At 64.6% G+C, this 15030-nt stretch overlaps 7 protein-coding genes across 7 annotated transcripts; 2 read left to right on the top strand and 5 right to left on the bottom strand.

Annotated features, from left to right (window-relative positions):
• Positions 1–221: 221 nt before the first annotated feature.
• Positions 222–1012, bottom strand: LOC62_03G004534 (uncharacterized protein; the record flags this gene model as incomplete). Its single annotated transcript, XM_062771054.1, is given in 4 exon segments — positions 222–380; positions 398–546; positions 586–802; positions 840–1012. 4 exon segments carry the CDS (start codon positions 897–899, stop codon positions 222–224), a joined length of 585 nt encoding a protein of 194 aa, XP_062627038.1. The 5' UTR covers positions 900–1012.
• Positions 1013–1320: 308 nt separating this feature from the next.
• On the top strand, positions 1321–2329 carry SPCC306.02c_2 (PRA1-like protein). Its single transcript, XM_062771053.1, has 5 exons — positions 1321–1394; positions 1457–1495; positions 1547–1671; positions 1744–1814; positions 1868–2329. The coding sequence occupies exons 1-5, from the start codon at positions 1350–1352 to the stop codon at positions 2077–2079; spliced, it is 492 nt and encodes a 163-aa protein (XP_062627037.1). The 5' UTR covers positions 1321–1349; the 3' UTR covers positions 2080–2329.
• On the bottom strand, positions 2326–7706 carry LOC62_03G004532 (uncharacterized protein; the record flags this gene model as incomplete). The annotated part of the gene is made up of 5 exons (XM_062771052.1): positions 2326–3036; positions 3792–4051; positions 4102–6529; positions 6584–7165; positions 7204–7706. 5 exons carry the CDS (start codon positions 7704–7706, stop codon positions 2412–2414), a joined length of 4398 nt encoding a protein of 1465 aa, XP_062627036.1. The 3' UTR covers positions 2326–2411.
• A 409-nt stretch (positions 7707–8115) lies between these two features.
• On the bottom strand, positions 8116–9639 carry RIM9_1 (pH-response regulator protein palI/RIM9). The gene is made up of 5 exons (XM_062771051.1): positions 9178–9639; positions 8950–9107; positions 8507–8762; positions 8348–8461; positions 8116–8310 (listed from the first exon to the last, which is right to left on the bottom strand). Exons 1-5 carry the CDS (start codon positions 9238–9240, stop codon positions 8305–8307), a joined length of 597 nt encoding a protein of 198 aa, XP_062627035.1. The 5' UTR covers positions 9241–9639; the 3' UTR covers positions 8116–8304.
• Positions 9640–10232: 593 nt separating this feature from the next.
• On the bottom strand, positions 10233–11975 carry ARF6 (ADP-ribosylation factor 6). The gene is made up of 5 exons (XM_062771050.1): positions 11907–11975; positions 11503–11568; positions 11275–11438; positions 10804–11018; positions 10233–10716 (listed from the first exon to the last, which is right to left on the bottom strand). The coding sequence occupies exons 1-5, from the start codon at positions 11932–11934 to the stop codon at positions 10641–10643; spliced, it is 549 nt and encodes a 182-aa protein (XP_062627034.1). The 5' UTR covers positions 11935–11975; the 3' UTR covers positions 10233–10640.
• Positions 11976–12855: 880 nt separating this feature from the next.
• LOC62_03G004529 (uncharacterized protein) lies at positions 12856–13434 on the top strand (the record flags this gene model as incomplete). The annotated part of the gene is made up of 3 exons (XM_062771049.1): positions 12856–13099; positions 13131–13150; positions 13384–13434. 3 exons carry the CDS (start codon positions 12856–12858, stop codon positions 13432–13434), a joined length of 315 nt encoding a protein of 104 aa, XP_062627033.1.
• Positions 13366–14954, bottom strand: LOC62_03G004528 (uncharacterized protein; the record flags this gene model as incomplete). The annotated part of the gene is made up of 4 exons (XM_062771048.1): positions 13366–13473; positions 13516–13956; positions 14005–14409; positions 14451–14954. 4 exons carry the CDS (start codon positions 14952–14954, stop codon positions 13366–13368), a joined length of 1458 nt encoding a protein of 485 aa, XP_062627032.1.
• Between the last annotated feature and the right edge of the window lie 76 nt (positions 14955–15030).

Below are 15030 nucleotides of genomic sequence, written 5' to 3'. Positions count from 1 at the left end.
AGCGGGCAGACATCATCATTCTCCCTGCTGCAAGCCGAGCGAGCAATGCACGACGTGCAACGCGCCGCCGCGCCGTCGCCGCCGAGCCCACACCTCCCTGCTCCGCAGCACGGCGGCGGCGGGCACCCACCCTCAGCAGGCCAGGGTCCACGCCCTGGTCCCCGGCGCTACACGACAACCCATAATACATGACACTGTCCAATATTACAGCAGCAGGCGTTTCAGACCTCCTCGGCGGCGGGCTCGTGGCTCGCATACGTGTCGGACGGGGCGCGTGTGAAGACGAGGCGCGTCGCGAGGCCGGTGCGTGGCGGCACGGCATCGCGATCTTCTGCTTCTTCCTTGTCGTCGGCGCCATCTGCCCCCTCGTCGGCGTCGCGCTCGGCGCGAGCGGCACGATGGCCAGGACGAGCCCGCAGATCGCCGCCCCCATCGCCGCTTGCGGCTCCATGCCGGCCACCACGGCGCCGAGGACGACAAGCACGCCAAAGAGGAGCTGGTAGAGGTGGAGGAGGATGCGGTCGAGGCCAGCGGCGGCGGGCGGGCCTGCGTCAGGTCAGCGATGTGCACCCTTCTGCGGCCTACGGAAGTGCTGAACGAGCACGAACGCGGCGACTTGCAGGCCGAGCACGAGCGGCAGCGCAGAGAGGAGGAACCTGGCGTCAGCGCTCCCAGGCATGCGGCACATACCACGCCGCGATGGCCGCCGGGATGCCGACGCGCGCGTGAGGATGAAGAGCCCGACGCGGCCGTCAGAGGGCACGAAGGCGTTGCGCAGCGAGATGCGCGGTATGCTGAGCTTCTGCGCCGTGTCAGCGAGCGCGCTGCAGTTTACGCACCCTGTTCCCCGGGGCGGAGAGGGCGAACCCGCGCGGCTTGGACAGCAGCGCCAGGCTCATGGTGTAGAGAGCGTTGTTGATGTTTATTAGCGCGTAGAGCTGGTCGTCATGGCCGAGATGGACCACCGGCAACCAGCCGTCGTCGCCTTGTTGGGCAGGCACAAGTCACCCCGTTTGCAGCAAGGACATCACGGGGCGCCTCCAGGCTCTGATCGGTCTATGCATGTACGCGACGGCGCTCGTTGCGCCGTGTCACCGCCCTGCAGCGATGCAGCAGCAGCTGCTGCTGCCCGCACTCAGCCACCACAGGCAGACCAGATCACCTCCACCCACCCCACGCAGCCAGCCAGCGCGCCGCACCCACCGCAGCCACCACCACGGCCAGTTGGCAATTTCAAAGGCTGTGCCTGGGTGGCCTCACTCATGTCGACCACGATATCATCAACGACGGACGACGCGTACACATTCTCGACTTTGACAACTCCACCACCACCCACAACACCATCCATCATGTCCCTCGCCCAGCGCATCCCCGAAGTGCTCAAGGACTTCCGCGTGCGTCGGGCGGCGTCGTCGCCTCCTTTGCTGCTGCATGTACCCCCGCTGACACCTGACAGGAGAAGCGCCTGAGCGGCCTCCGCCCCGTCGCGGACTTTGTGAGTGTCGACCAGCCAGAGGAAGAGACGATGCGCTGACACCCGCGCCAGTTCGACCACCGCCAGCTCTCGCGCCCGCGCGACCTCAACGACGCGACCCAGCGCATCACATACAACACGCGCCACTTCTCGGGCAACTACCTGCTCGTCATCCTCGTGCTGGCGCTGTACGCCCTGTGAGTTGCGTGGGCTGGGCAGCGTTGGCAGCCAAGCAAGGCAAGGAAGGCAAAGCTGACGCGATTCCACAGCCTCACCAACCCGCTGCTGCTGATTGCGATCGCTATCTTCGCAGGCGGCTTTGCAGCGATCAACAAGTTTGGTGCGTGGTCTCGGGCAGCAGGTGGTGTGGTGTGGTGCTGACAACACCCGCAGGCTCCGACCCCGTCGAGGTCGGCAACGCCGTCATCACGCAGAAGACGCTCTACATCGCGCTTTTCGTCATCGGCCTCCCTATCCTCTTCTTCGCGTCGCCCATCGGCGTCTTCTTCTGGCTCGTCGGCTCGAGCTCGATCCTGATTATCGGACACGCCGTGCTCATGGAGCCTGGACTCGAGAGCGAGTACTCTGGTGTCGAGTCGGTCTAAGCGGCACGGAGCGCGGCACGGAGCGGAGCGACGTGGCGCGGCGCGGCGCAGTGGAGCGCCGAGAGGGGAGGATGGAGGTGAGGACGGCGCGATTGGGAGGACGCGCTGTCGTGAGAGCAGGACGCGCCGGCACCGAGATGGAGGATGACGAGGATGTCCGAGGACGCCGAGATGACGCCAGGTACAAGACCAAGTCGATGCGGTCGCCCAGTCCCCGACCCAGCCATATCAATGCATAGATTTTATCCCGTGTATGGTGCGTGGAGAGTCGCCGTCGTCGTCGTCGTGCCTCGGCCGTCGCCTTGTCGTGTCTATTTAGCCAGCACATCGCTCTAGTCGAGCGGTTCGGGGGTCACGCCGTCGGCGTCGTGTTGCGTGCCGTTTCCGCTCGCTCTGGCCGAGTGAGGCCCCTCGCGCCCAAACGCAAACTTGGCCTCGTCCTTGCGCATGCGCCTAGTTTTCCTAACATGCCCCGTCGCGCGCTCCCTCTCCCTCTCTTCCCTTGCCTCGCCGCCGTCCCCCATCCCGAACCAAGCGGACCACTTGCGGCCGTCGCGCTCGGACTTCGGCTCAGGGATGTACGTGGCCGTATCGGGCATCAGGAGGATCTTCCAGCGCCCAGCGCGCGCGTCGGTGAGGAGGTATGCTTCCAGCAGCGCCAGGTTGCGCAGGTTGCTCTTGAAGAGGTTATCTAGCACGTCGCCGATGAGCGGCACAATGCCGACCAGCACGTCGAGGATCACGTTGAGCACCATGTACCCTAGTGTGATGGTCGGCGCGCCGAACAGGAAGCACAGGTAGACTGCGTACAGCTGTAGCACGCCGGACGCAATGTCGCCGTACAGCGGCACGAGGGAGATGATGTCGTCCAGGCCGGCGCGGAAGGGCAGACCGAGGTCTGCGAGGGCCGGGGAAGCGTCGAGCCAGAAGGCGACGGTGCGGATGTGGTTGTACAGGCTAGCGGGCACGAGCACGAGCGTTAGCGAGTGCGAGGGCGTTGGGCTGGGGAAGAGAGGGAGGGAGACAGAGGCAGAGGCAGTGGCCACGCCGCCACCACCACGACATCCCCACCGGCGTCAGGGTAATTCTAGAGTCTGGTTTTGACAGCATCGCGCGTGCTCTGTACCTTGAGAAGACATCTTTCGGCGGCGGGGGAGAGTTGGGAGAGAGCGAGGGGGTGAGAGCTTGGGGTTACACTTACGCCTGCGCCTCTTTATCGTTCCTCGGCCCGCGCCACAGCGGGAACCAGTACGTCGGCACAAAGGCGCCAAACCTGCGTGCTTGGCGCGCGTGGCTCGCTGCGTTGGGCCGGTACGAGGAGAGTAGCGGCCAGATGGAGGACAGGATGCCTGGCATTGTGCCGTCGTGAGGGGTGGGCGAGGTGTTGGAATGAAGAACAAGATGCGGTTACAACGATGCCGTGTCTGTTTCATGCCCGATCAGCGCAGCGATCATCACGGCACACGACAATGACGTAGCGAGGGCTCACTTGCCACATCGCCATCCCTGCCACCACCACCACCCACACGACCACGACCACACGATGCATCATAAATACTAAAACTCACTCAATGGGACGCAGCGCCGGCGCCAACTGCCCGACGCCCACGCCCGTGACATGCTATACTCGCTCGGCCCGAGGCCAGGCCACACCACTCGCTCTCCCTCTAGGTCTCACACGACACAGCGTCCATTCTCCACCCCACACCTACACCCCCGCCTTGGCGCTCAGCAGGTCGACAGTGTGCCGCAGCGCCTGAATGTGTCCCGAGAACATGGGCCCGGTCTGCACCAGGCGGTTGACCACACTCTGCAGAGCGTCCGCGACCAGCGACGCCACACGGTTAAAGTACTGCGAGATGGCCGGGTCATGCGGGTCGATCAACACGACGGCGCGGTGCTCCCACAACACAACCGTCTGGTACAGTTGGTCGTGAGGCGACAGCTCGCCAGAGTTGAGCGCGGCGGAGAGCTGGGGCGGGCGTTAGCAGGTAACATGGGCGACATGACACAGCCACTTACTCTGTGCAGAAGGGTGAGCAGCACGGCCTGCGACAGCGGGCTGCGGTTTGGCGGCTGCGGCAGGACCTGCTCGGTCCGCGAGGCGTACTCGGCCACGAGCTTGAGCGTCGACTGCACAGTCTGCTGGTGCAGCGCCGCCAGGAATGCGTCCTCGAGCTGTACGGGCGAGGACGTTTGCTGTTGTGGGGGAGCGCCACCACCAAGCTGGCTACCGAGCTGTCCGCTGATGCTGAGTCGTGGCTGGTGGTGCTGAGGTGGGGGAGGAGACAAAAGTGGCGGCACGGTCGCAGCTGGAGGAGCGCGGAATCCCTGTGCCGCCTGAACAGGAACAGGAGCAGGAGCGGGAGCAGGAGCAGGTGAGGGCGACCTGGCGAGCTGGGCGGACAGCGACGCGACCTGCTTCTGCAGCTCGCTGATCGTCCCCGCCATACTCCTTAACAGCGCATTCGTCGCCTGTAGCGCATCGTTCTGCTCCTCGCCAACGTCCTTGCGGATCTGGACCATCTCCGTCTTGAGGTCGGTAGCCAGCTGGTCGTACACTCGGTTCGTGGCATCGTCCAGGGCAGGAACCAGAGCGTTTGACACGCTGTCTTGCACAGCTTGGGCGACAGCGGGCTGGACAGTCTGTGCAATGGCACGGCCTACAATTGGCTGCGCGGCCGTCGCAATGTCGCGGCTCACGGTCTGCAGTGCCTGGTGAATAGCTGGCGGTACACGCTCGCCGACAACCTGGCGAACCTCGGCGTGGAGTGAGGCAATCGCGGTTGGGAGCGTGCGCTTCAGCTCCTGCTGTACAATACTGGGAAGCTGGGCGCTGAGGTGCTCAGAGACGGCACCGGCGACGGACGCGGCGAGATCCCGGTCCGCGTCCAGGCGCGACGACAGCTGGGCAACCTCCTTCTGGACAGCAGTGCGGAACTGGTTGGACAGGCGCTCCTCGGTCTGGGTCGTCAGCAAACGCGTTGCCTCTTTACATACCTTCTTCAGGGCACGCTGCAAGTCGAGGGCAGAAAGGCCAATACCAGACCCAACAACGAATGTGTCGGGAATAGGAATCGGACCAGCGGAGGGTTCAGGGGTCGCATCGTTAACCACCGCAATGGCAGCGACGCCAGCGACCGGCGCCTCACGCACAGCCGAGCTCTGGTTGCTGACCTGCTTGGCCATGGGCTCAGCCTGTTGCTTGACCACAGGAGCGGCCTTCTTCTTTGGGCTGCTCTGCTGCGGAGGCGTCGGCGTAGGCGTCGCCTGCACCGCTCCACCAGGAAGCACCGATGCCTCAAACTGCGCCTGGTTGATGCCGGACGGCGTCGCGTACACAAGGCTGAGGTCGGCACCATCGCTGGGGTTGAGCACGAACGAGAGAACCGGCTCAAGAGGGTACTCTGCCACTGAGTCGTACGCAGCGACCTTGGCCGAGGCCACATTGCGAAGCGGCTGCTTGCCCTTGAGCGCGTAGTGGAAGGCGTAGACACTGCCACGAGCAAACGGCGCGACGATCAGCGTCGACTTGTCGGAATCGTACTCGGCGTGAGCAAAGTGGAGGGCGGGTGGAGACGGAGACGGGGCGACAAACTTGATGGTAGAGAGGACGGCGAGCTCGACGGTAATCTGGACGAGGTCCAGAATGGTGTCGTTGCCGCGGCCGACAAGCAGATTGGCCTCGCAGAAACGAACCGACGACGGGGCGACGTTTGGCGCCGAGGTAGGGAGCTGACGGTGCCACACTCGGTTGAGGTTGGCGACCGAGAAGAGGCAGAAGTAGCCAGAAGTCGAGAGCAGGCCGATAGCCTGGTTCGTAGCATTGAGACAGAACGAAACAACAGGCTGGGCCGTCTTGAGCACCCGAGTGGAAGTGAGGGCCTCGCGCGCGTTGACCTTGGGCTTGTCCTCGTATGCCGAAGGGTTGAGAATAGCGACACCCTCGGTACCACCAATAGCGAGCCAGTCGGCACCCTCACGCTTGACCCATTCGACTCGGTTGATGTCGCCAATCGAGTGCTCGGGGCCGACCTGGTCAGAAGTCACCGGGCCCAGCTGGAAGATGAGAGGACAAGGAGGGTCATTCTTCGCCCAAGATGTGGGGACACGGAAGACGGAGACAGCACCGTCTGATCCAATGACAGCTACACCGTTGGCAGTCACCGCGAGGTCGATGATCGGGCCCGTGGCCTCGAGCTGCAAGATGGCACGGGCGCCCGATCCCAGGTCAATTAGTCTGATGCGGCCCCGTGCGAGGGTATACGCCACCCAGCTGGCTCCAACGACACCGACGGTACGGCCACGGTGGTAGCCGACCTGGTCGGCACGCATGATGGTATAAGGCTGGACGGCGGGGGTGCCAGGAGGGTTGACCACAGCGTCGAGGTTGGGCCTCGACAGGTCGATCGTAATGTGAGGGGTATCAGCGGCCGTGAGCGACCGTGGGCTATTGGGGGGTTAGTGGCAAAGAAGCAAGGCACACCATGGGGACCACACTCACCCCGTGCCCTCTGCGCCCTTTGCGAGCTTGCTGAAGACGAGGCCAAGATCAGTCTTGCCCTTTGCGGCCGCAGGGGAAGGCGTGGCCGTTGTCGATCCCGAGCCCTTGCGGACGTGCGCCTGCTGGGCCGACGCCTTGCGTGCCACCGAGTTCGGCGTCGGGCCAACGGGTGGCGTCGGTGCCGATGGCAGCGGGGCCTTGACCTCATCGTAGGCAGAGGGCTCAGTCTGCTCTGTCGCCGCAGGCGACGGAAGTGCAATAGACGCGGGTGCCACCACCGGCTGCTGCTGCTGTTCCGCGACCTCCCGCACAACCGGTGACTGGAGTGCCGGGGATGGGGTCTGAGGTGCCGGGGTCGCCGCGGCCGAGGTCACCTGCGAGCGCGGCTTGGGCGGCCCGAACGCGTCGAAGGGAGACACAAAGTCAAAGATCGACTTGGAGGGGGTCGGAGCGGTGGGTGGCGGGGTGGTGAGCGGTGCCGCGGCGACTACGGGCGGCGGGGGCGACACGGGCGCGCTCGTGATCGGTGATGGCTGGATCGGCGCGACGGCGGCGTCCAGCACAGCGGGCGCGGCGACGGGCCTGAGTCATCAGCGCTGATGGCGGCAAGGGAAACTCACGACTTGAGCGCGTTCAAAAGCGAGTTCTTGCGGCTCTGCTCCTCGCCAGCAGGGGACGGGGTGTGGACCGGCGCGTTCGCGTTCGCAGCGGCGGCGCCAGCATCCGGCGAGAGGCCGGGCAGCGCGAGGCCGGGCAGCGGCAGCGGTAAGGGCGTGATGGTGCTCACTGCTGGCGTGGGTGCTGGGCTGATGCCGTTGCCCGCGCCGTTGCCGCCGAGGCCGCCGCCGAGTAACCCGAGGAGCTTGGACGCCTGCGGGTTGGGCGGGGCGGGGGCGAGGGCGGGGGCGGGGGCGGGGGCGGTCGAGCTCGAGACGGAGCGCGAGGCGGGCTGCGAGATCGACTTGAATAAGTCGTCGATCGACACGGCCTGCAGCGACGGCGCGGCGGGCGGCGGGGTGCCGTTGCTGCCGTTGCCGTTGGCGCTGGCGTTGCCCTGCTGCTGTTGCTGCTGGCCGGTGGGCCCGCCACCCGCCTTTAAGATTGCAAGCAGGGGGTTGTCCATCCTGCTTGCTGGATGATGGGAAGGAAGGAGAGTGGGTGGTTGTTGAGAAGTGAGATGCGCGTAACGGGGGGAAAATGCAGGGAAGGTGAGTGGGTTGGTTGGGGTGGAGGGTCGAGTCTAAGACAGGGCCGGACGCGGCGGCGGCGGCGGCGACGTGCGGTGCGGTGGCAATCTAACAACAGGCGGCAGTACTACTGATGGTCGAGGCGGCGCGGCGATGGCGGCGGTGGCGCATGCGGCAGTTACGGCGGCCGAGACACTGGCAAGGGCAACCACCTCTACGGACTGTGCATCGTGGCAAAGCATGCTTGTTGCTCGTTGCAACATGCCACGGAGGCCCCCGACGCCGATGCCACCCGCCGATCACCACCCCCCGTCGTCAAGGCAGCTCTCCAGGCTCGCTCACTCGCTCTATTACATTAATGCATCGTTGATAGCATACTACTGATATGAATCGCCTGGAAGCTGCGCGGTCGTGTAGAGGCGCCGCGGCCAAGGAATATAGGCCTGGGAGGTGGTGGTGGTGGTGGACGTTTACGTTCAGGATTCGTGTCTGGGCGTGGGGGGAGGTGGTGTGGGGGTTGCTTCGCGATCATATCTAGTACTGCGTGGGTCAGCCGTGCCCTACCAAGAACACCCACCTTCTCTCCAGCGGCTCGGCCCGTGGCGAAGCGGCCGAATGCGCCAAGCATGGCCGTGCATGTCGAGAGGAAGAGGGCAAAGACGGCCGCAACGGTGAGCCAGTTGGCGTTGCCCTGGGTGTGTCAGTGGCTCTAGAGGAACACCAGGCAGCCACTCACGAGCTTGGCCGAAATGTCGGCGTCGTGCAGGCGGTTCTTGAGCACGTTCCAGAGCACCATGTCAATGACGAAGACGACGAGGCCGATGAACGCGCCGAGGAAGGCAAAGACGCTCATCAGGATCGTGAGGATGCGGTTCGCGATGGCGATGCCGAGCAGGCCGAACACGAGGGACAGGAAGGCCAGGAAGCCCGCGATGGGGTGCAGGATGAGCGTGTACGTCAGGTTGTGGAGGACGGTCGAGTTGAGGTTGACGCTGGGCCGGGCGTCAGTGGACATGCATGACGAGCGATAACAAGTCTGCGGCACTGCGGCGAGTGTGCCGCTGCGGCAAGGCCAGCCCTCGCGGCCCGACTGGGCTAGCTTGCACCTGCCGCGGCGTCCGCTCGTTTCCCTGCTGCCACAGCGACGCAGCACCCTGCACTACTACGACGACGACTCACTTTGCCGCGCCAGCAGCAGACAGCGCATAGCCCACGCTGCGGTGACTGCACTGCCCGTGCTTGATGCACATGCCGAAGACTCCGAACACGGTCTCGCCGGCTGGGGTGCGGACGTCGAGGAAGGAGATCTTGTCCCAGACTGGCGGGGAGACGGAGGCCTGGGAGGAGCGAGCGAGCGTCAGCGAGCGAGCAGGAGTGAGGGAAGGCAACGACTGCCGCCGCACTCACGAACAAAAGCAGTACCATGGCCGCAAAGGAGAAGAGGAGGGCCGGGAAGATGGGGTTGGGCATTTTGGTTCTGGTGGTGGTGGTGGTGTTGGGGATATACACAGCTAGGTGACTGGGAGAAGGGGGTTAGACAGCGCGGCTGTACGTTACAGGTGAGGTGTGTGCGGGGTGGGTGGTAGTCGGCGAGTCGTCAAGACTTGCGAGGACGGAGGGTGGTGGGGCGATGGGTGGGAGCGGGCAGGGGACTTGTTTGTTGTGGCTTGCTTGGCTCGACGGTGACGGTGACGGCGGTCGTGGTCGGGTCGTGCGAGTGGCAGTGGGTGGTGGAGCGGGTAGGCGCTGGCGGTGGTAGACAGAGGCTGCAAGAGCTGGCTGGACAAGTAGATGATTTGTGTAGGAGGAGGAGAAGGGAGTAGTTGGAGCTTGGCTTGGAGCAATGTCGCAACTGGCTGCGGTGTGGGGTGGTGGCGCCAGTAAAGTCAACCCACAAAAGGTCATTTAAGCGGCATGAACCCCTCCCTCCATTCCCGCGGTAGGGTGGGGTGGCTGGTCGCCGAGACTGGTAGGACTGATGTCACTCAGGGCTACATGCCTGGCACCAAGCACCACCACATTGCTGCCGTACTCCACATTACTCCGACAATGCTTAGCATGCTGCGCTGGCCAGCCGGTGGCCCACTGTACTTACTGCGGCCTGCGCGGTCCCCCTCCGTGATGATGATCTGCAGCGCGATCGCTGGACCTGGGGCCAGCTCTCACGCATCTCGACACGAACAAACGCGCACACGCGCCGCGCGCGCGCGCCACGCTAAGCAAACAAACAGGACGACGAGGTACGACATACGGCCTGCGTCGACCGCCAGCGCCGCCGCGTCGTCGTCCTGTTTCGGCTTCTACCATCTTATCTGCTGCGCGCGCGCCCGAGCCAAGGAGCCCACTGGGGCTCCCACGGCAAACCTGTCACCAGACCAGGCGGTCGCTTGCAGCCGCTCGCCCTCGTGGCCTTGCGGCTCGTGCCGCCCGCGCTCACCCCCCTCCCCTCCCCCCGGCTCATCGTAAAGTTGCATCAAAGGGTATACACGTCTCTGACCTCACTAAACTACGTCGTCGTCGTCGTCGTATGGATCGAAGAGGAAGGGAAACAGCAGGGAACAAAAGAGTAGAGTATACGGTGGGGGTGAATGGCAGAGAGACGCAGAAACGTGGACGAGTTCGACTTTGGGTAAACCACACAAACACGAGTCTGACCGAAAAAAGAGTGAGACAAAATAGAGAAAACGGAGAGGCGTGGCGAGGAGGACGAGAGGGCAACGGCAGCGCGTGAGCGAGCGGACTGGCGAGAGGAGGAGGGGGGACAAGGTGTAAATTAACGCGCTGTCGTGTGCCGATGCGATGTGGGATGAGACGTTTAAGAGGGGGCCGGGGTTGTCGCCTCAGCCAGTGACGAGAATTTGGTGAACAGATCAGGCCTTGGTTCCCTTGACATTTTGCGACAGCCACTGCAAGCCCTCGAACAGACCCTCGCCCGTTGTTGCGCAGCTGTGTGTGGTGTGAGTGGAAGGGATCACATTGCGGGGAGAATGTTGACGCGCGACGCGACAACCCCGCTCACACGACCTTACGTACCTTGGGTGGACATACCACGACCTATCCCGCATCCTGTGCAAGCCGAGCTTCTCAGTCACCTCGGCTGGTGACATGGCACCCTGGATGTCCTGCTTGTTGGCAAAGACCATCAACAGGCAGTCCTTCATCTCCCGGTCGGCGAGGATACGCTCGAGCTCCAGTCTGGCCTCCTCGATACGGTCACGGTCGGCCGAGTCGATAACAAAGATGAGACCCTGGGGTGGGTTAGCGGGAGCTGAGGGGGACTGCTTGTGCTGGTACGGAGCGTGGTGGGGCCTTCGGAGCAGCCAGGCAATGACTCGACGGAAGCCAGCCTGAGCCTGCAAACCTGGACTGGCCGCCCGTGCTCGAGCGCCCACATCCGACACGGCAATGCGCCGCCAACGCGTCAACGCGCCGACACAGCCGACAATGCGGTGGACAGCCCACCCAACCACCAACACACCACAGCCTCCAATCCACGACACCCACCTGAGTACCAGTGTAGTAATGTCTCCACAGGGGACGGATCTTGTCCTGTCCTCCGACGTCCCAGACGTTAAACTTGACATTCTTGTACGTGACCGTCTCGACGTTGAAGCCGACTGTGGGGATGGTGGTTACCGACTGGTTGAGCTTGAGCTTGTAGAGGATGGCTGTGGGGTTAGTTGCGCTGCTGCCTGCACCTGGCGTCGCCAGGAGTGCCGCCCGCCCACTCACTCGTCTTTCCTGCTGCGTCGAGACCGAGCATGAGGATGCGCATCTCCTTGTTTCCAAACAGCTTGCCTGTGGTCGCGGCCACGTCATATGCAATGTGAGGTGAGTCGGAGGCGTCGCGGGATGAGTAGGGCGGGGAGGTCGGCGTCAGCGGCGTAGGTGTGTCGTGATGTCGTTTTGTGTCGGGTGGGTGGAAAGAAATCGTCAGCGTAAAGCTCAGTACGTTGGGCAGGGGATGCTTGCTCGGCGTGCGCTGCGGCGATGCCGACGACGCGCTCACGACGGCCTGCGCGCGCGCACGCGGCGACCCGGCGACTGCGATCCGCGGCGGGGGCGTCGCGTGGCCTGGCTTGTGTGTGCGCCGCACGCGCCGAGCAAGCAGCAGCCTGCCATCGCAATCCACTTACCGAGCGCCTTGCTCAGTGATCCGCCCATTGTGAATTAGGTGTTGCGTGTGGTGGTGGTGGTGGTGGTGGTGGTGTGGTCGTAGAGTCGTTGTTGTGATGCAAGGCCCGGGTGAGCTTGTGATGGATGGATGCCTTTCGCTATCGATCGATCGGGTGTGTCGTCGTGTTGTTGGTCGTCGTCGTTGTCGTCGTCGTCGCAGCAGCCAAACAAACGAGTGTGCGTGCGGGGGCGGGCGGGGCTGTGGCAAAAAAAGTGTAAAGAGTATATGTAGGATGGATGAGGTTGATGGGCCGAGGAAAGCAGTGGTGAAAAGGTTGGCCTCGGTGGATGGCAGCGGTGGTCGTTGACGACGTGCCGTGTGCAGTGGAGGAAGGGTGTGTGCGTACAGCCAGTGGCAGCGAGGCAGCGAGGCAGCAGCAGCCCGCCCAGCCCAGCGCCATCCTCGCCGGCCCAGTCGCGCGGATGCCACCTCACTTTCCCACTTTGGTACCACCAGGCCCTTCAGGTAACAAGTAGCGTGGGCGGGCGGCGGCGCGCGCGACAGTGGCTCACCGCGCGTCAGGCTTGTCCTAGCCGGAACCCTGTGGCGTGGCGCGGGTGGCCAGGCGTCAGTCGACCTAGGAGCCCATACCACCCACCCGCACAACGCCGCCATGCATCCGCCCGCTGTCGTCCCCGTCGGCGCCGCCGCCGCGCCGCCGCTCCTTGCGCCTGGCTCTTCGCCGCAGTGCCCTCCGTCCCTCCCACCACCACCGCGTCATGAATGCTCGTGCCGTTAATGCACTCTCGTCCCGGGCGGCGATCACTGTGCCGGGGGTTGCGTAATGCCGCGTTGTGGCAGCGGGGGCAATTGCCACCGACGATCAGGCCAAGTACGTCAACAATTCAACAACAGTGGCATCTGCATCATCGACGTTGCCATTCATTACCGCAACCCACCCACCCACAATGATTCGCTCAAACCCAACAGCCATCCCCCTCCGCCCGTCCGACCTCAAGCTCCTCCAGCGCGAGCTCGACGCGCGCCGCGACGCCGCAGCGTTGTCAGCAGCGGGGGCGGCGTCGGCCTCCGCTGCCGCCGCGAGTGCGGGCAAGGACAAGGCCAAGCCCAAGGCCAGCAAGGCGACGGCGCACGCGAATGGCTCCAGCGCCACGACGGCCGCGGGCCCTGCGGACGCCGCTGTTGAGGAACGTAGGCAGCGGCGCGCTGCTATGAGCGCCAGCGAGCGGATCGGGCTGTAGTGTGGGTTGCAGATCCTTAATAGTACGAGCTGACCCACCAGTCATGCCCGGACCTCAACACCCTCATCACGACGCACACAACACCCACAACCATCACTTCACGGCCACACCCCCGCCACAGCACGGCTCCACGCCCACCCCCCACTGTACAATACCACGCAATGCATATGTACATGAGACAACTAGACCCGCGCCAGCACCAACAGACCTTCACACCTAATAGCCCCGCCGCAGCCGCTCAATCTCAGCCTGCTGCTTGGCAATCACCTCGCGGCTGGCTCGTAGCTCGTCAACCAACGGGCTGATAGCCGAGCGGATCTCATTCTGAAGTTGTCAGCTCATCCCCCACCCACCCACCCCACTCACCTTGAGATTTCTTCCCATGCGCAGCACATCCAGCTGGAGGTTGGCAATCTCGCGCCGCATCTCGTCGTACGCCTCCCACGTCGGCGGCGCGTCGCGGTCCTCTGGCGGCGTGGAGCCTCTCCGCGAGCGCGGGCTGATGCTCTCCTCCTCGATCGGCTCGACCGCCGCTGAGGCGCGTAACCTCGCCGAGCTGGGCTGGCGTGTGGGCACCGGGCCAGAAGTCGGCGTCGCGATAGACACTGCGCGGGTACTTGGGCGAGGCAGCGCAGCGGCTGCCTGACGCACTGGCGCGCTGACGGTCCGCTCGCCTCTCTTTTCCTCCACACCGCGCTCCTTCTTGTCGTCAAAGCCGCGGCTGACAGGCGACGAGGGGACGTTGGTCGCCTTGCTCTCGGCGAGGACGTTGCGGGCTAACGACGGCGTGGAGCGCGCGCGGCGGGGCTGGGGCTCGTCAGCACAATATAAAGCCCCCTCCTGTCACCGACTTACAGCTTCGACGGGGGGTAAGCTAACCGCGTCGAGCACGGGATGCTCGAGCGCCACCTCGGTCGGGCGCAGCGACGGCCCAGCAAGATCGACAATGAACAGTCTTCCCGTGGCAGTGCGCGCAGCGAGGATATCGCTGTCAACGAAGACCAAGCCGGCAACCTCGTGCCCGAACGACAGGGTAGTCGGCGCCGTGGCCAGCTCGTCGACATTCAGCACGGCGACTTCGCCCCGCGCGCCCTCGGCGGCGAGGGCTAGCCGCTTGCCGCTGCTCGCTAGGTGCGCGACGGCACAGTTGACCTGTGCTGAGGCATGCTCGCCCGTCTTGAGCGCGACGAGAGCGACGCCGTCGGCGGAGGGGACGACGAGCGACGCCGGGTCGGCGAGTACTCTTGCTGCTGTGACTGGCTGGCCGTGTCAGCGCCCCACACCCACAAAACCAAACTCACCACCTCGATGCCCTCGAGCACCGTCCGGCGGCCGTCAGAGTCGAACGCGACCACCTCCTCGCCGAGGACGACGACGGCGTCTCCCCCTCCCACGAGGGCAGTGATTCCTGCCGGGGCGTCGAGCGTACCCGTCGGCGCCCACTTGCCGTTCACGCGCCTCCACACGCGCAGCTCCGAGCCCGAGGACACGACCACGCCGCCGGCGAACGCAGCGACGTGCTCCACGCCCTCTCTGGCGCTGATCTCGCCGATGCGCCGCCCACGCGCGTCGTACTCCCACACGACGGGCGCCGAGCGCGCATACACGTACACATGCCCGTTTGGCCGTACGGCCGCGTGCGGCGTCGCCGAGGCGGGAAAGCGCGAGGGGAGCGCGAGCGGCGTGCTGGACTGCACGGTGCGGAAGGTCGGCGAGGCCGAGGCGCCGCTGCCTGAGCTGGCCGAGGCGCGGCGCAGCGTCAGCAGGCTCAGAGACGTCGGGTGTACTAGCAGTGTCGTGCCCATGCTTGGTTGTTGTTGGTTGTTGGGTCTTTGGTGAACAGTGCAGACGAGCGAGCCTTGTTGTTGTCATCCAACGTCG

This window comes from Vanrija pseudolonga, chromosome 3, assembly GCF_020906515.1.
Source record: "Vanrija pseudolonga chromosome 3, complete sequence".
In the NCBI taxonomy this organism is placed as follows: Eukaryota; Fungi; Basidiomycota; class Tremellomycetes; order Trichosporonales; family Trichosporonaceae; genus Vanrija; species Vanrija pseudolonga.
This window is presented reverse-complemented; position numbering and strand designations above follow the sequence as displayed.